Genomic DNA, 19,684 nt, shown 5'->3' with positions numbered 1-19,684 from the left:
GTGAATTTCACTCTTCCCTGCCATTAAATATGAGTCTGGTATCTTAAGAGACCGTCAGGAGGATCACAATCTTGTTGTGTTTAGAGGCTTGTGTTCCTCAACGACCCAAAGAGCTATGTTGGTTGGAGTCAGGGCCTTGTGCTTTGGCTCTTGGTAGGGTCACCCATGCCAACAGGTTAAACTAAGAGTTGTCCACCGGTTCTCCAGATTCTGGGGTTCAGCACAGGTCTAACAAGATTAACTTAAAAAAAACTGTTACTGAAACAGCAATGAAAAACTCTTCTACATCTGAGTGTGATGGTATTGCTGGGTCTCCACTCAGGACAGTAGTGAAAACCGAGAGAAAACTACTGATGGGGTGAAGGAAGCCCTGAACACGGCCAGAGATGGAGGACCTCCATTGCTTTCCTAGACACCGGTGGTGTAATAGGCAGTAAGTAAGTAACTTAAGGGAAAAAGTTTAAAATGGAAGAGTGGTAGGTTTAAAATAGATTGATCTATCCAAGACTGCAAAGCCCCCTAAATGACTCCTGCATCATTAACTTATTATAATTCAGATTCTGAAAATACCCTTAAAGTTTCACCCCTTCAGGTACATGTATTTATAGCCAGTGCAACGAGCAATAAGCATTTTTGGTTGAACTTTCAGCCACTCAAGGACTTATTTTTTTATTCCTTTGATTTAAGTTAATTAAGTTCTGATTTTAGATTGGCGTGCAAAATACAATTTACAGGGGTTTCATAAAACTCACCTCGGTTCGATACAGATCTTGATCCATAAATTGATGGAGCTGTTTTATACTTATGAGTGTCTACATTGATCTAAACCTGCTAGTTCATAATGCCGCCTATGAAAAATTCCAGGCATATAACTTGCATCAGCGCAACTCCACTTCCAGGCCAGTTTTTTCAAGGAGAAACATTACACCAATTTCCATTAGGTCATTTGTATTCACTCAGTATGTTCTGCTACAGTCAGTATCACTTCCCACATGTTCAGGTGGCTATCCATAAACTATGACTTCATTGGATAACATTGTCTGTTGGCAGCAAGCAGTATCAATGTGCACTTGCAGAAGCGTGTGTCTGTAGAATGAAGACTGTCTAGGTGTGTGTTCTATAAATGTTAATGTTTCATTGTGAGTATTCTGTTCAGTTGCTCTGCTGGCCAATTTCCAGTCTGTACCCAGTGTTCTAGCGTAGTGTGCACCATTACATTGGTTCCAGATCTGTTTTCAGAAGCAGAATAAGTTCATTATCACTGACGTACAGTAAGTCATGAAATTTGTTGTTTTGTGGCAGCAGTACCGTGCAAGAAATTAATATAGAGTAAGTTGAAAAAAAAGTAGTGTGAAAGAGCAATGATATGTTCATGGACTGCTCAGAAATCTCATCTGTAGTTTTATGTTCCCAAGTAATGTGACCTCTTCAGCCCTAATGTTCCCAATATCTCTCTGCTTCTCCTGTTCTACTCTTTGCACACTGCTGGATTTAATTGCGCTATTTCACAAACAAGAGACAATCTGCAGATGCTGGAAATCCAAGCAAATGCAGAAAATGCTGGAGGAACTCAGCAGGCCAAACAGATTCTATGGGAAAAAGTATAGACAATGTTTCGGGCTGAGACCCTTCAGCAGGACCGGATCACTTTTCTCTCCTTCAAGAAACTCCTTGATATTGAATTTTTTGACCAGGTTTTGTGTCAACTATTCTAATTCTGTCTGTTTCAAGCAGCCTTCAATCATACTTGTACCCAAGAAGAACATGGTAACCTGCTCCAAAGACTAATCTCCAATTGCTCTAACACCCAAAATGATGAAGTGTTTTGAGAGGCTGGTCATGAAACATATCACCTCCTGCCTGCGGAGTGACTTAGATCCACTCCAATTTGCCTACCGTCACAACAGGTCAACACAGATGCCATTTTATTGGCTCTTCACTCAGTACTGGAACATCTAGACAGTGAAGATGCATACATCAGGATACTCTTCATTGACTATAGGTCTACATTCATCCCCTCAAAACTAATTAGTAAGCTCCAGGACCTAGGCCCCTATGCCTCCTTTTGCACTGGATCCTCAGTTCCCTCACCCAGTCCGTTCAGATTGGCAACAACATATCTTCCACGATCACAAGCGTCACAGATGTAGACAATAGACAATAGACAATAGGTGCAGAAGTAGGCCATTCGACCCTTCGAGCCAGCACCGCCATTCACTGTGATCATGGCTGATCATCCACAATCAGTACCCTGTTCCTACCTTCTCCCCATATCCCTTGACTCCACTATCTTCAAGAGCTCTATCTAACTCTTTCTTGAAAGCATCCTGAGAATTGTCCTCCACTGCCTTCTGAGGCAGCGCATTCCACAGATCCACAACTCTCTGGGTGAAAAAGTTTTTCCTCAACTCTGTTCTAAATTGTCTACCCCTTATTCTTAAACTGGGGCCTCTGGTTCTGGCCCCCACAATTCCAGTGTATACAAGCCCAGTCACTCCAATTTTTCAACATATGACAGTCCCGCCATCCTGGGAATTAACCTCATGAACCTACGCTGCACTCCCTCAACAGCAAGAATGTCCTTCCTCAAATTTGGAGGCTGCATGCTTAGCAACGACTCCCCCACTCTATGCACTTTATCCTTTTAACTGTGAAGCTAAGTACATCTCCAATTTCACATTCAGATTTGCTGATGACGCTAGTGTTATTGGAAGAATCAAAGGTGGTGACGAATCAGCATCTAGGAGAGAGATTGAAACTAGGGTTAAATGTGCCACAGCAACAACATCTCACTCAACGTCAGCAAGAGCTGATTACTGACTACTGGAGGAAGAAACCAGAGGTCAGTGAACCACTTGTCATTGAGGGGATCAGAGCGGAGAGGGTCAGCAACTTTTAGTGTTATCATTTCACAGGGTCTGTCCTGCATCGGCAGAATCTCTTTCGTTTACAGTACTCCAAGTGTGGTCTAACTAGAGTTTTATAGAGCTGCAATATTCCCTTGTGGCTCTTGAACTCAACCCCCTGATTAATCAAGGCCAACACATCACATGCCTTCTTAACCACCCTTGAGGTATCTATAGATGTGGACCCCAAGGTCACACTGTTCCTTCACACTGCTTACAATCCTGCCATTAACCCTGTACTCTGCCTTGATGTTGGACATTCCAAAGTGTATCACTTCAACATTTCTAGGTAGAACTCCATCTGCCACTTCTCAGCCAGCTCTGCAACCTATCACTCTCCGGTTGTAACTTTTGACATTTCCAAGAGGACCAGAACCTTGTTGTTGGGTTTAGAGGCTTGCGTGCCTCAAAGACCTGGAGGGCTAAGTTGGGTGGAGTCAGGACTTTATGCTTTGGCTCCTGGTGGGGTCACTCATGCCAAAAAGGTCAAAGGATAGAGGTCAGACCAAGAGTGGTCCACCAGTTCTCCATATTCGGGGATTCAGCTCAGGACTAACAACCCAGACTGGCAAAACAGAATTGTTACCGAAATGGCAATGGTATTCCTGAGTCTCCACCCACGACTTACATGACTGACAGTAGTGAAAACTGAGAGTAAGCAACTGATAGCCCTGAACACCGTCACAGACGGAGGACCTTCATTGCTGCCCTAAATGCCAGTGGCATAACAGGCAGCAAGAAGAGCTTTTGACATCCTTCTACACTCTCCATAATTCCACCAACCTTTGTATCATCTGCAGACTTACTAGCCTACCTTCTAACTTCCTCATCCAAGTCATTTATAAAGATCATGAAGAACTGGGTTCCCAAGACAGAATGCTGTGGAACACCACCAATTACCGACCTCCACAATACACTCTAACTTCTACCTCCTTCTGCCTACTGTGAGCAAGGCAATTCTGAATCCACGTAACCAAGTTTCCCTGGATCCCACCCATGTCTCCTGATGTCTGAATGAGCTGACCATGGAGGATCCTCTCTAACACCTCACTAAAATCCATATACAGCACATTCACTGCTCTATCTTCATCAGTTTGTCTTGTTACTTCCTCAAACAATTCAGTCACTCGTGAAGCATAAACTGCTCCTCACAAATCTATGCTGACTATCCCTAATCAGACTATGCTTCTCAAATGCTCATAAATCCTTTCTCTAGGAATGCCCTCTAATAGTTTGCCCACCACTAAGTAAGACTCACTGGTCTGTAGTTCCCAGGATTACCCCTGCTATCTTTCTTGAACAAGAGAATAATATTTGCCACCCTCAAATTCCCTGTTACGACTTCCATGGCTAGTGTGGATGTAAAGATTGCTGCAAAAGGCAGAGCAATCTCTTCCCTCACCTTCTGTAGTAGCTTGGAATATATCCTATTTAGCTGTGGGCACTTACCTATCCTAATGTTTTTCAAAAGTTCCATCATATCAGCCTGTTTTGTACTGTCCTCACATTTGTCAAGGTCTGTCTCAGTGGAATATACTGAAGCAAAGTATTCTTTAAGGATATCACTATCTCCTCCAACTCTTCTTATCCTTGATCAGTCCTACCCTCACTCTAGTCATTCTGCTCTTCATATACATGTAGAATGCCTTGGTGTCATGGTCCAATCCATGAAGTCTGTATTCCGGTTCACGGTCCGGTCCATTGACCCTTACTCCGGGTTTTCCTGTCTACCCTGTTTCTGTTCCTCTTGAGCACTAATTGAGGCAGCTGATTCCCGTTGGGGCTGGCTGCACAAATACCTCCAGAGACCAGGGTATGGGTGCTGGATTGTTCTTCTCCTTACTCCTTGTATCCCTTCCCCTGCCTTCTGTTTCCTTGCCTTGTCTTGCCGGTAACTCTCGCCTCGCCTTGCCTTGAAGTTCTTGCCTCCCCTTGTATTACCTGAAGCCTTGCCTCGCCTTGAAGTTCTTGCCTCATGTTGCATTACTTGAAGCCTAGCCTTGCCTTGCCTTGCCTTGTCTTGCTGGTAACTCTCACTTCGTCTCACCTGAAGCCACCCTGTAGCTAGTTCCCTTCCTGTCCCTTGCCTCCGTCGGGTAAGCCAGGCCAGATTGCCGTTACCCTGTGGTGGGTTCTGTCCCTTGCCTCCATCGGGTGGTAATCTGTGCCCTGCCCAGGAGGAGCTTCAAGCCCCTGGGTCTCTGGTCTCCAGCCTCACCCTGCCTGCCAGCCAAGTCATGTCCTTGTCTAGTTCTGGGGTCTGAGCCTGAGGGAAGACCCAGGTTCTGGGTCCTTGTCCAGTCTTTGGCTTAGAGTCCAAGCCCAGGATACTAGCTCCTTTGTTCAGTCCTGTTCCAGGTTCCTGGTTTTCCTATTCATGTCCTTGCCATTGCCCTGTATCCTAGTCCTGTCCCTAGTACTTCAGTGTCTGTGTCTTGCACTGGGGTCTGTTCCCAGCCACCACCCTTATGACATTTGGGGGATTTCCTTAATCCCATTTGCCAAGTCTTCTCATGTCCCCTTCTAGGTTTCCTAAATCTATTCTTAAATTCCTTCCTGACTAATGGCAACTGTGTAGAGCCTCATCTGATCCTGGCTTCCTAAATGGAAGTATGCTTGGTTTTGCATGCATATGACTTTTAAAGTTGCTGAAAGAAGCTGATAACATTGCAATGAGTGAATTGAGGTATTTCCTGAGTGAATTTTCAAACACTGGAGCAGCCTTCTTAACCAAACTGAAGGATTAAATGCTTTTTAATTCATCTGAGCTGGTGAAGCATTGATACCTCTAGTTGACCTTGTAAAATTGATAGTGAGCTGTTTTCTTGAATCACTGCTATCAATGCTTATAACATTCTCACAGTTCTGTTAGATAGATAATTCAAAAACTGATCTAAAGATAATAATGGAGTAGGGCTATATGTAGTGAGTTCAGGATGAGTTTTATAGATGCAGCAGAAGAAGTTTGGGCAAGTTCCAACTCTACATGATGTATATGAAACTGTTGATTAAGGAGTTAAAAGGTGATTGTATCAGGCTTGCTCAGGCAGGCACTTTCCAGTCTCACTCATCTAACAGGAATCACCTGCCACTCATTTCCACGGCATCATATGCCCCCTATTTAAACCCATCCACAGTCCTTGTTCCCTCATTCAAACCAGCCAGCCACAACTAGTTACTCTAGACTTCAGTTACCTTGATGGCTGTGGGGTTTAGCATCTGTTCTCTCTCAGTTTGTGGCCCCTCCTGGACTGTTATTTTCGTAGTCTGTTATAAAAACTAGCGTACATTGCTAAATTGTCTCTGCTGTTCTGCTTTTGGGTCAAGCCTCCTCTACGTTTCCTAACGGGATGGGTGAACCAGTGATTGACCTAGCAGAGTTTGCTCCCCTCAGGGAAGTCGGCCTCCAACATAACTATGTGATCCAGAAAGAGCAAGAAACCTGCTGACTGCTCTCAGCCAACTCTCTGTCTCGTCATAGCAACCTTTCACCAATAAACCTCCTCCCTCAGAACCCAGGATTCCGATGCCTGACTATTTAGATGGATCCTCAACCTGATGTCACAACTTCCTGACCCAATGTGTCTTGCACTCTGAGTTCCAGCCATCTCTGTATTCAGTGGACTAGGCCAAGTTTATCTCTCTCTTGAGTAGGTGATTTCTGATCTGGGCTGCTGCTAGCTGGGACAATAAACCCACTATTTGCAATAAATATGAAGATGCATCAGGGTTTTGACCAGCCAGGAAGTGGAAGAGAGGCACCAAACTGGATACTTTGCCTGTGTCAAGCCCTAGACTTAACATATAGAACATACGTTTGTAGAACACAGAATAGTACAGCACAGTACAGACCCTTTGGCCCACAATGTTGTGCCAACCCTCATACCCTGCCTCCCATATAACCCCCACCTTAAATTCCTCCATATACCTGTCTAGTAGTCTCTTAAACTTCACTAGTGTATCTGCCTCCACCATCTGACTCAGGCAGTGCATTCCACACACCAACCACTCTCTGAGTGAAAAACCTTCCTCTAATATCCCCCTTGAACTTCCCACCCCTTACCTTAAAGCCATGTCCTCTTGTATTGAGCAGTGGTGCCCTGGGGAAGAGGCGCTGGCTATCCACTCTATCTATTCCTCTTATTATCTTGTACACCTCTATCATGTCTCCTCTCATCCTCTTCTCTCCAAAGAGTAAAGTCCTAGCTCCCTTAATCTCTGATCATAGTGCATACTCTCTAAACCAGGCAGCATCCTGGTAAATCTCCTCTGTACCCTTTCCAATGCTTCCACATCCTTCGTATAGTGAGGTGACCAGAACTGGACACAGTACTCCAAGTGTGGCCTAACCAGAGTTTTATAGAGCTGCTGGACTTGGTGCTGGATTTCACTGTAGAATTCAGGACCCTCGCAACTGTGCAGCTGGGATGCAGAAGTGCTGCTGGCACACTATATCTATCTATCTATCTATCTATCTATCTATCTATCTCTCTCTCTCTCTCTCTCTCTCTCTCTCTCTCTCTCTCTCTCTCTCCTCCCGCCCCCCACCCTGCGTCAGGTGACCCCAATGTGGAGGAGGGAGCACCGAATGCAATAGATGACCCCAACAGACTCATTCTGTGGACAACAGGACAACAGACCCAACAGATTGCATTCGGTGCTCCTGGTGCGGCCTCCTGTACATCGGGGAAACCCGACGCAGATTGGGGGCTGCTTTGTTGAGCACCTCCACTCTGTCCGCCCCGATAGACAGGATCTCCTGGTAGCCACCCACTTCAACTCTGCTTCCCATTCCCATTCAGATATGTCCATACATGGCCTCCTCTACTGTCATGATGAGGCTGAACTCAGGTTGGAGGAGCAACACCTCATATACCATCTAGGCAGTCTCCAGCCCCTTGGTATGAACATAGAATTCTCCAACTTCCAGTAATTCCCTCCCCCTCCCTTCCCCATCCCTATTTCACTCTGCCCCCTCCCCCAGCTGCCTATCACCTCCATCATGGTTCCACCTCCTTCTACTATCCATTGTGTTTTCCCTATTCCTTCTTCACCTTTCCTGCCTATCACCTCCCTGCCTCCCCTCCCCCACCCCTTTATCTTTCCCCTTACTGGTTTTTCACCTGGAACCTACCAGCCTTCTCCTTCCCACCCTCCTCCCACCTTCTTTATAGGGCCTCTGTCCCTTCCCTCTTCAGTCCTGACGAAGGGTTCCGGCCTGAAACGACGACTCATCATTTCCACGGATGCTGCCCGACCTGCCGAGTTCCTCCAGCGTGTTGTGAGTGTTGCTTTGACCCCAGCATCTGCAGAGTATTTTGTGTTGATGATGCTGGCAGCATGGAATGATGAGGAGAAGTGATGAGACTCTCCACTATTGGATTCATTGCTTGGGTCTTTTGCAATGAGTAAACTTATCAGAGCAGAGTGAGAAAGATATGCAAATATTCAATATCAGACAGAGATTCCAGAGAAATTGACAAATGAAGAGTAGTTGAAAGCAACACACTCAAAATACTGAGGAACTCAACAGAAATGCTAGAGGAATTTCCAGCATCTGCAGATTCTCTCATATTTGTGAATGAAAAATGGTTATTCTTTAAATTTGGTGTTTTTGGAATAATCAATATCTGAACTATGGACACTTTTATAATGGTTTTGGTTTGGCCCCCAAGGTATCGCTTTTGCTTCTTAATTGGAAGTCTGTAGTCAAGATTCACTCTGGAGAACTGAGTCTAAAATCAGGATTATATCTACATATATGCAGTAGTGAGAGAGAATTGCATTATCATCAGCTATGACATCTGCTCTCTCAGCTGTAGAGTACCCTAAGGCACTATTTTAAAGAAGAGTAGTTGTTTCTCTATGATCTGCATTTCCACTGAGGTGAAAAAGAATAATCTGATCATTGTCCTGTGGTTGTTTGCAGGAGGTTACTGGATGCAAATTGGCTGCTGCATTTCTGGCAGGCTGCATATAGTTACAGAAACGGAGTAGACAATGTTGTCACTAAGTAACCTGGTGAATTCACTTCTACTCCTGACCGCCGTTGAATTAAAGCACACATTTGGTGTATGGCTATTCTGCACTCAGTTTGTCAGTGGAACCAGATATATAATATACCTTCCTGCGCCCACCCCCTTCCCCCCAGGAAAAGAAACATTTTGGGATTAAACCTGTGTTTAATCCTGACCTCGTGTACCGTGTGCATGGAGTTTGCATATTCACACTGTGACTACATTGATTTTCTTAGGGTGCTCCAGTTTTCTCCTACAACCCATAATGCGCAGGTTGGTAGGTTAGGTAGCCACAATAATGCTGGCTAAATGGTAGAAAGTGGGAGCAGTTGAGGAGAACAGAATATGAGATTACTGTAAGTGATGGCCAGCATGGACTTGGTGGGCTGAAGGGCCTATTTCTGTGCTCTATCTCCATGCACATCTGCTGTCATATTTTTAGCTGACTTTATTCCTCTTTGCAATAGTGACTACACTTTAAAAACCTCATTACTGTAAAAACACATTGGAATGTCATTGAAATTTGAAATGTGTCCATATTTTACTTGTGCAATGATAGTTAATTTAACTATTGGAGAGTTAGCTGGAAGGAATGAATAATTATCTTCACCAAAAGGATACTTAAGATGAAATGTATAAGATGTAATTTTTTGTGATGATTTTGTTTAATAGCTACAACACAAATACTCCAACTTCACAAATTCAGTCCCTATCAATGGTGAACCAGACAGCAAGACACTGTTTTTGACAAAACTTCTCAGACAACAACTTTGAATTTCCTCATTAAACTATGCACCTATTTTCATCTGAGTTGCTGCAGCAACTGCTGATAAGTAACAAGGGCAATTAGCATTTTTAAGCTACAGTACCACAGCCCAAAACCCTCTGTCTCTGAGATCAAGCACTCACCTGATTCATGTCTGGAAAGCAGGACTTTAGGACAAGAAAGCCAGGATTGGTTCATGGTTGTAGCACCTCGTGCCTTATAACGTGTTCAGGTAAACAGACCTGAACAAGTGGAAACCACAAAATCCCAGAACAAAAAAAAGTTTTAACACCTGTCAAAACGTGAAACATACAAATCTACCAAAACTCAACAAAAGAAATACAAAAAATGTGAAAAAATAAATGTACAGATTTGAGGGTACTATGTAGAGTCTAGCCTGGCACAGTCTAAGATTCCAGAACAGGAATAGGCCAATCAGCTCCCTAGCCTGATGCACTATTCAGTAAAATCATAACTAATCCAAGCCTGACCTCAGCGTGACTTGCCCACTTTCCATCCACTCGCTTTAACTTCCTTGCCCTTCAGTTGGTTGTCAATCTCTGCTGTTCAATGCCTCTGCCTTCACAGCTCTCCAAGGCAGGAAGTTGTAAAGATTTGGGACCCCAAGAGAAATGACTCATCTCAGTTTTAAACGGACAATCCTTTATTCCGAGACTGTGCTATATTTTTTTTACTAGAGGAAGCATCGCCTCAGCATTCACAATACTAATCCCACTCAGAATCTTACATGTTTCATGAGATCATCTCTCATTCTCTTCTATTCCAACATGTATTGGCCAAACTTGCTCAATATTTCTCAATATTCAATATTGAATATGTCAATTCATTAATTTCAGGGATCAACCCATTAATCTTGTCTGTATAGCCTCCAATGCAAGTCTATTCATCCTTAAACATAGAAAGCAATCTTACATCAGTGCTCCAGGCATGGTCTCATCAGTGCATTGAAAACAATTATCACAATCTCCCTACTTCCTACTCCATACTTCTTACAATGGCCAACATTCCATTTGACTTCCTGATTTCTTGTTGCGCCATCATGCTAACACTTTGTGCTTGGTGCTCCAGGAGTTTTATACTGGCAACATTTTGCAGTCACATTCCATTTAAATCATGATTTGCTTTTTCATTCTCCCATCCGAAGTGGATAACCTCCTATTTGCCCACGGTACGCTGCATCAGACAACTCCTTAACCGCTCACTTTTCTGTTTTCCTTGACAAACTTTGTGAGTGCACACCACAATCTGTCTATCTTTAGCTGCAGATATCCTTCATCCCAGGATTGCCTTCATCCAAGTTATCAATGCAGAATGTAAGTAGATGAGACCCAGCATTAATCACATGACCCCTCACCAGTTACTGCTTGCCAGTATTAAAATCATCCAGTTATCCTATTGCTCTGTTTTCTGTCAGTGAATCAAGCCCCCAGCTCTTAATCTGTATAGTAACTTCAACGGGATGCTACAGTGAATGACTTCTAGAAATTTAATACAGGCTGCATAGATTGGTCCTCCCCTATCTATACTCTTTGTTACATTCTCAGAGAACTCTAACAAACATGTCAAACATGATTTCCCTTTCAGAAAACCATGTTGACTTTGTTTGACTTATAATTTTTTAAATATCCTGTTATCACCGTAATAACTACCCATCACGGGTAAAGCCCTCCCCACCATTGAGCACATCTACACAAAGCATCGTTGCAAGAAAGCAACATCCATCATTAGGGTCCCCCACCACCCAGGTCATGCTCTCCTCTCACTGCTGCCGTCGGGAAGAAGGTACAGGAGCCTCAGGGCTCACACCACCAGGTTCAGGAACAGTTATTACCCCTCAGGTTCGAATCAAAGGGGAAAACTTCACTTGCCCCTTCACTGAAATCAGATTCACTTTCAAGGATCTTCATCTCATGTTCTCAATATTTACTGCTTATTTATTTATTATTGTTCTTTCTTTCTTTTTGTATCTGCATAGCTTGTTGTCTTTTGCACAGTGGTTGAATACCTGAGTTCATGTGGTCTTTAATTGATTCTGTTATGGTTATCATTCTTTTGTGGATTTATTGAGTATGCCCACAGGAAAATGAATCTCCGGTTGTATATAGTGACATATATGTACTTTGATAATAAATTTACTTTTGAACTTTGAAGCGTTGTACTTGTCAATAGTAAAACTAAACTTGTTTACACCAGTGTAATTTTTAATGAAATTTCGATGTGGCTGTGTGAGTGCGGCTTTGTATACGCGAGCGTACAAAAATGTAAATGAAGTCATACAACACAGAAACGCACCCTTTAGCTCAACCGGTTCTTGCCAAATAACAAGCGCCCATTTACACTCCTCCAACTTTATTCTCTCCACATTCCCACCAACGTACCAACATGCACGTCTTTGAAATGTGGGAGGAACCCCATAAAATTACCAGGCGGCGAAAACTCGGCAGAGACAGAATTTAGGATCAATGCAACCCAGGTTACCGGCTTCCAGCTCTACTAGCTGCGCCAGGATGCAGAATCATTTATGTGTTTCTGAGCCTGCGTTAGCATCCGAATATTTGTGCGTATACGTTTAAAAGTGTATCAAGTAAAGGAGACTGTTGATAATACGTTTATTACGAACTTTTAGCCCGTGTTCCCGTAGAACATCCCACTATTTTGAGTGCGTGTGCGCCTGAATTTAAGTATCTGTGTATAGCAGTCTATGTGTTACACGCATTTATGTGGTTGCATGTATATAAACTTAGATTAATATGTTTTTGCCGTGTTTGCATATTTATTCTCCAGGCGAATAGTTTGAGATTGAAAGTATTTTGGAGAAGATCAGCGATTACATGAATTCTTGCACAGATTGATACTGAGTCAACGGGGTTTCTTCTCCGTAGTTTATTTCAAAACAAATAAAACATAGCAAAATCTGCAGCGTGTTTTTTTTGTAAACCTGAAAAGAAATACAATAATTGAAGATCACGAATGAGACACCGACATTTGTAAGTTTACTAATAGAAAGAAAAGTGGATTTGGTGAGGCAGAACTGAATGCCCGGGAATCCTATCAACTCAAACATTCTTATCGTTATTTTTAAACGGGGTTTATTTACAGCAAACCACGCTACGTTTTGTTTTGTTTTTAAAATGTTCGGGATTAGCAGAATTAAAAATGATTTCACAAGGAGTAGAATGAGGAGAGGTAAGCAACTTTTGGACGGCAATCTCACGCCATGGTTTAATTAATCACACAATGACAGTCCTCATTTAACAAGTGCATCTTACTGACTGTCTAGGAAACTACGTAAATATGAAATTAATTTCATTCAGTACTATGGGGAATGTCATGGAATGCTTACGCGTCTTTTTTCCCCCTTTCTGAATTTCAGCTAGGATTTTAAAGGGAAATAACTGAACAATATGCAAATTTATTTAATTTGACACACTCCGGAGATTTCTCTCGAAAAACATCACCGCTTCCAATATATGATAGAAATTGGGTTGCGTTAAGGTGCAACACTAATTCCAGCGCCGCGTGGGTTAAGATTGCCAATAGAAAAATTCTTGGTGACGTTGCGTGTGTCGCTGTTACTCAGTGAGGTAGGGAAGATTGGTTACATACAAGGAGAGACGTAAGAGATAAGTCTGAAGTTTCAGGTATACGTGTACGGCTGGGTGACCGTTCGATGTATTTCAGTGTTGTGTCGCCTTACCGCCAGACTGTCAGTTCGAATCAGATTTCTCTGCCTCTTAAACTCCAACGGGTGTCCGGAGACAAGTACAATACAGAGCTGCAAACAGCATAAAACGCCCGTTCGATTACCGTACTCAATCTGCAGTCCTATACCCTGTTTGTGACTCCAGATGTCTGTTCAATCTTCAGAGGCGGATTCTCTGTGCGAACAATCCGATGGGATGTACGAGGAAGAAATCGATGTGGAAAGTTTGGAGAACTGCTTTTCTCAAGCCGACAGTCTGGGGTATGTAGAGGAAGGGGAGGAGGAAGAAGGAAAGAGGATACTTCAGAGGGACAAAAAGGCAAAGAAACCGGCCCCCGAGCAGCGAAGGCTGGCTAGGAGCCCCAAGTGCGCTCGCTGCCGAAACCACGGCGTCGTCTCCTGTCTAAAAGGTCACAAAAGGTTCTGTCGCTGGAGAGATTGCCAATGTACCAACTGTCTTCTGGTGGTGGAGAGGCAGAGGGTGATGGCAGCCCAGGTGGCACTGAGGAGGCAACAGGCTATCGAGGTGAGACGACACGAAAGAAGCCAGTGTGCACTATCTCATCTAAAACTTCTAGTTCGGAAGCCCAGGATAATTCAATTATCAACTGTATGAAATACCTCCGTTGAATTTTCTGAACCATGATTAATTACATATTGCGGAATTTATTTCAAATGCGAATTCCAGTTTTCGATAAATCTTAAAATAGCCCGTCTAGTAATATATAGACAAACTATATATTACTCTTAAACACAATATCGGCAAATTCATAGCGATTTTATTTAAAAGTCAAATTGATATGTATCTGCTGCCGATGCTAGAAAATTTGCAATTGGTTTAATGTCATCGACTCTGGTTGTAAGGTCATGCAACATAGCTGATTCACTAAAACAACGTTATTCTTTTCCCCTAAAAATGAGGTATTTCGACGTCACCATGGGGGTGTTTAATGCAATAAGCAGGAGATCAGATTTAAATAAAACTTAATAATTTATACGAATTTTTCTCTTGAAGCCAACTTCATAGTAAGGCGATGAGTTTATGAATTACACCTGCATCTTTAACCACCTCGTAAACGTGGGAAAACCAACAGAATAATTTGTTCATACGCACAATTTGATTTTCACTGGTCTTTGTAGTTGTAAATGAAATCAAAGGCCTAATGTCATTCAATATTTTGTACACTGGTGATAGTAATTGAAATTGATGTCCTTTAATTTAGCGATATAAAATGTTAGCTCTAGCACATTTGTTTCACGCCATTCAGCGAATATATCGACTTTTATTTAGATTGACACTTCACACGCAGTGCCGATGCCCATTTCTGAAACAATGTCAAAGGCCACTCGCTAGATTAAAAACAGATAAAATCGCACACAAGTTATTGCAGAAAATTCAACCGGCAATTCGAAGTGATCAGCATAACTTAAAAAAGTTTTATGGAATCACGAAGGATTAAAGAGATGCACAATTAGTAACAAAACGGCTAAATATGATCAACAAGATTTTAAACAAATTGATAGGAAGTCAGTTTTAGCACCCCTGCTTCAGAAAAGTTGAAATAGAGAATAAGGACTTACTGATTTTGTAACGCCGATATTTGAATTGTTTGAATACTTAGCATTTCATAAGACTATTTGTACGAAGAATTAATTAAATATTCTTGGTCTCAAAAAGGTTAAGAAAGGCGTGAGTGGCAAGGAGTCCACAGCATCAGCCCGCAGATCATCTTACCAGCGCTATCCTCGTACTCCCAGCCTGCTGGCAAAAAACATCCTGGAAGGTAAATTATACAGTAGCTATTTAGAGTAAAGGATCAGGCGTGCAACGGTCCAACCTTGTAATCCTCTCTCTTTCCTTAAATCTCATCTCTTAATGAGTGAAATGTACATAACTTCTAAAATGCAAGGAAATATCCTATTCGCATAATCAATACCCAATTCTGGTTAATTCTAACTAATTCTTAATCATACTATGGAAATTATCCTATTTTTCGTTTTAATCCTTTACTGAAGTTTCTTAACGATAAACAATGTTCATGATCCATAAAGAACAATCATAGCATTATATTTTTGTTTAATGATTTGTTTAAGTGAAAATAAAAAGGGAATTCTGTATAAGGGATGTAAAATAAGATATGAAGTTACAGTCGAATAATATGTACACATCATATTTACGAAATAAATATCAGAATTTAAGAGTAACTTTACAAGACTTATAGGGCCGAGCATTTTCTTGCCTCTTATATGTTTATTCAGATTTATTTAGGCGAATGTGTATTAAACTACGGGGAAAACGGACCAAAGCGTATCTTACTCCACCACAGACCGATAGCCACGCCAAACATTGGACCAACAGCTCTGAAGCAGCTTTACTTTGCTCCAGAACACGATCTTTATCAGTGTTCCACGACAAAAGTTAGATTATTCCATTGCTGTCAACCCCAATTCCAAAAATCATTCATCGATCTCCAAGATCCCGGATTTATAATTGTACAGCTAAATATTGCTAACTGCCTTTCGATTAATTTGCGGCAATCTAATATTGACATCTATTATACAGACTAATTTTACAGATGAGAATAAAATGGTGGGAAGTGATGATTTCTTCATAACATGTCTGTTTAGATGCCAGTCTCGTGATATATGACTATTGGTATTACATTCTTATAGACAAATGTTTCCACTTATTTGCATTTTTATTTGTTACTTTTTATACTTTATGATTCGAATTATTTTATATGTTTGAATTGTTCTGAGTACGCGAGTGAGCGTACCAATGCGTTTGAAATTCAGAGTACAGAAGCTTGGCAAGGATCTTCCCGTGGCGATGGTGTTGAACGTGCTGTAAGAGGCCGTATCAGTCGACATGCATATTGTGCAAAACGGATTTGCAGTGGACAGCGAGAACCGGTTCATTCATTCCTGGCTTCCGAACCAAAATAACAGCACAACACAGCTTAAATCTCCAGTTTCTACCACATGCATACATTCATTGTGTTGAAATGTGCACTGTAGCTCTCGGTGAGGAGGGTCTTATACGTAAAAGACACAGTATTATTTACCGGAGTTAGCGCGCCATTTACGTCAGACATCAACTTTTATAAAGGCATCCATCTGTAGAGGGCGATGTAAAGCCGAACTCCGTGCATTTCTGGCATCGCACGTGTTATCAAGGTAGCAATTTCAGCTTTGCATGTGTGTGGAACTTTAACAATTTTTTTACATTTTATTTCTACACAAATGTAAGAGCTAGAGCTAAACTTTATAAACTAAAAGATTCTATTAACGACATCACTGCATCTTTGTGGCCACTGCCCAGTACAAAACGTTTTCTATTTATGCACAGCAAAAGTTACAGAATAGTTCCGAAGTTGGACCAAATCTGATTCTGTTATGAAGCAGCGGGTGAAAATTTACCTGTAATGAAGAGAGCGTCACAATATGGCAAAAAAACCCCACCTGGGAATCGTTCAGCAGCAACTTTGATGTGTGATGTGTGTCACGGTGGCTTTGGACTTTACACTCTTTCCAAGAGAATTTACACACGTGAACGCCCCCTCCTACGTTCACGTTTTAGCACCTACTTTTGAGTTTTGAATGTGTACTCACATCGATTTAAGATTATCTCCTGGGCGGAACTGTTGCAGTTTTATCGTGAGGTACTGACTGCCTGAAGCTAATTTCAACCTGCTCGTTGTAGAATGAATGTATCACAATCCACTTTAAAACAAAAGTTTCCGCACATCACAAAAGCAATCGATAATTGTTCAGATTTAACTACTGGGAAAGCGTTAACGAGCTGTTTACGGTCTTGGTCCATGAAAAGTTAAGCAATCCTAATTTTTTTTGTCCACAGTGCGCTTCTAATCTCCACTGAAAGCATGTTTACACTCTTACTTCAAATGAATCGATTAAAAACAAGCGTACATTCTCACGGAGATACTGCTATCGAAGTATCAAAAGAAAAATAAAATCATGATTTGGGTATAACTCAGATTTAATTTTGAAACAACTTGAAAGGGCTGAATGTAAATACATTGTTTGTCCAGATCCAGTTTGTCTAAGCATGTCAGTTTAAGTGTGCGAGTAGAAGATAAAGTGCTGTATGCATGGTCGTTTCTGCAGCGGGACTATTGATTGATGGGATGTTTCAGAATTAATTGCTTCTTTGGTTCTCAGTCCACTTCTATGATGCTTGTGTTTTGATTACATTTTCCTGTGTTACTTTTGAGGTTATGTTTTTAATTTTTCTGTTGCCTCTTTATTATTTCGTAATGTGGCTTTGAAATTTACCATTGGATATTGTAAACAGCGTAAAGCGGGAATGCTTATGCAGTTTTGGGATCATATTTCCATATCGCATACACGGTTATGTTTACTTTGCAGGTTATCGCGCCCCACAGGATGACAGTTTATTTTGTCCAAACCGTTTCTTACTCCCGCCGCTGAGTGACCGGATGAGGAAAAGGAGAGCTTTTGCAGACAAGGAGCTGGAAAGTGTGATGCTGGAAAGAGAGTATAGGGAGAGAGAATTACAGGAATTAACCTCACTTCAAGTGTTCATGAGACCCAGCGTGGAAACTCTACCCAAGTACAACCTTCTTCGGCTCAACTACAATCAATTCTGTGAACCAACACAATTTAACACTTCCACAGCCAAGGAGTTAATAAATATTTACATTCCATTTGTGCCCGCCAACCCTGCCATCTGGGACTTTTCATCGCAGTGTTGCCAAGGCAATATTGATCAAACCAGGGGTTCCTGTACAGCAAATATAGCAAGCTGCATTTCTGAACACACATCAGGCTATAATTCAATTTGGGGGCAGAAGTCTGCTACAGTGAACAATTCATTCTATACAGACACCCCTACCAGTTTACCTGAACGATTACAAGCTACGAGGACAATTCTTGCACAGGGAATGTTAGATTCAGAGGAGACGTGCTCCAGTCACGGAGAGTATTACACACAGGCAAAAGTCACAACAGGTTTTGACTCATTTTCCGAAAATACAGCTCTCTATTTCTCTCAGAGCCAAACATTACAATGCCCAGATCTGTCTGAAGAACTTGCTTCCTTTAGAAATTACTTACCCCCAGGCTCACAGGTAGCACCGGAGCCAACGAATAAATCTGTTTCAGACAGTTTCATCGCTAGAGAAACTTTAAGACATTTTACAAAGAAAACACAGGAACATTGTTCTCGCAGTCAAGCAAAAGTAACTAAACAGCTGCTACCATTTTCTGTGGAATCTCTTTTGAAAACATGAAATAATGCGTCTGATTTCAGTTTAAAATATCCCTTTTAATTACACTTTTCTTTCTTAAGTAAAATAAAGTGCAAGATTATATTGCTTAGTGCAGATAAACGAAAAAGGAAGAACTGATGTCCTGGACACATCTTAATAGTTTGAAAACGTTTATATCTGTTTGTTTAATTGCTATTATTAAAATAGCCTTGAGATTCTTCCATTGTCAATTTACAAAGTCATTTAATTTTCTTTTAAATTCATTTTATATTCTCCATACCCAATTACTATTTTTATTAAAAAGAATGTTAAAATATACTTGGAAATAAAATATTATTGTGTGCTTTCTAACTAACAAAGTGGTCAATTTCATGAGTAAGGGAGATAATTGTTGTTGAAATTATATTTTTGATCCCTTTATTGAACTTGGAACAATTCAGTGAGTATGAAAAGACTGAGAAAATAATTTCTAATGAGAAAGTGTCGAATGTTCCTTTGTTTCCCTTGCATTTAAAATTGATACAATTTCAGCTGACATATTCAAACAAATGGAAACAAATCTATAGAGTTCACATTTATTTCTGTAATCAACAATCCATGACTGAATGGATTGCTAATCGGAAAATTTCTTTGATGACCCGTTGGTCTGTATTTCTTTGGCATGGAGGGATTAAACTTAAATGCTTTGCAAGGAAGAATTTTTTTAAATATCAGGTAGGATTGTGATTCCTGATCACGGTCCCTGTACCTGAGCGGGTGCAATGAGCAGCAGAAATCTATGCAACTCCAAACCTCTCACTTAATGTGCTTTACCTCTATTCAACTAGTTTCCTCCATTCCGTTATCTGCAGGATAACCTTCAGTGAAAACCGAGAGCAAACTATACAGAATTATTGCTCTTGTAGCTAAATAATTTCTTGATGCTTATTTTGAGGTAAAACAAGTAGTACAATATTTAAATTATTTCAATGTTAATTCAGCATCCAGTGACAATGATGGCTTTATAATCAATAATAATC

General features: G+C 41.4%; 1 protein-coding gene across 2 annotated transcripts; it reads left to right on the top strand.

Annotated features, from left to right (window-relative positions):
• Nucleotides 1-13,332: 13,332 nt before the first annotated feature.
• On the top strand, nt 13,333-19,204 carry LOC134355155 (uncharacterized). 2 transcript variants are annotated; one of them, XM_063064931.1, is made up of 4 exons: nt 13,341-13,351; nt 13,578-13,939; nt 15,092-15,197; nt 17,803-19,204. In XM_063064931.1, exons 2-4 carry the CDS (start codon nt 13,610-13,612, stop codon nt 18,684-18,686), a joined length of 1,320 nt encoding a protein of 439 aa, XP_062921001.1. In that variant the 5' UTR covers nt 13,341-13,351; nt 13,578-13,609; the 3' UTR covers nt 18,687-19,204. The 2 variants fall into 2 exon arrangements, with proteins under 2 accessions (XP_062921000.1, XP_062921001.1); XM_063064930.1 differs by having other exon boundaries at nt 13,333-13,939.
• The last annotated feature ends 480 nt before the right edge of the window (nt 19,205-19,684 follow it).

The sequence above is a fragment of the Mobula hypostoma genome, chromosome 12 (genome assembly GCF_963921235.1).
Source record: "Mobula hypostoma chromosome 12, sMobHyp1.1, whole genome shotgun sequence".
Classification (NCBI taxonomy): Eukaryota; Metazoa; Chordata; class Chondrichthyes; order Myliobatiformes; family Myliobatidae; genus Mobula; species Mobula hypostoma.
The sequence above is the reverse complement of the archived record's forward strand: the minus strand, read 5'-3'. Positions and strand labels throughout refer to the sequence as shown.

Excerpts from the sequence above, each read along its gene's own strand:
- LOC134355155 (XM_063064930.1), top strand. The coding sequence starts at position 13,559 with ATGTCTGTTCAATCTTCAGAGGCGGATTCTCTGTGCGAACAATCCGAT. Across the intron at positions 13,940-15,091 it reads GGAGGCAACAGGCTATCGAG|GTTAAGAAAGGCGTGAGTGG; the intron begins GTGAGACGACAC and ends GGTCTCAAAAAG. Across the intron at positions 15,198-17,802 it reads GGCAAAAAACATCCTGGAAG|GTTATCGCGCCCCACAGGAT; the intron begins GTAAATTATACA and ends TTTACTTTGCAG.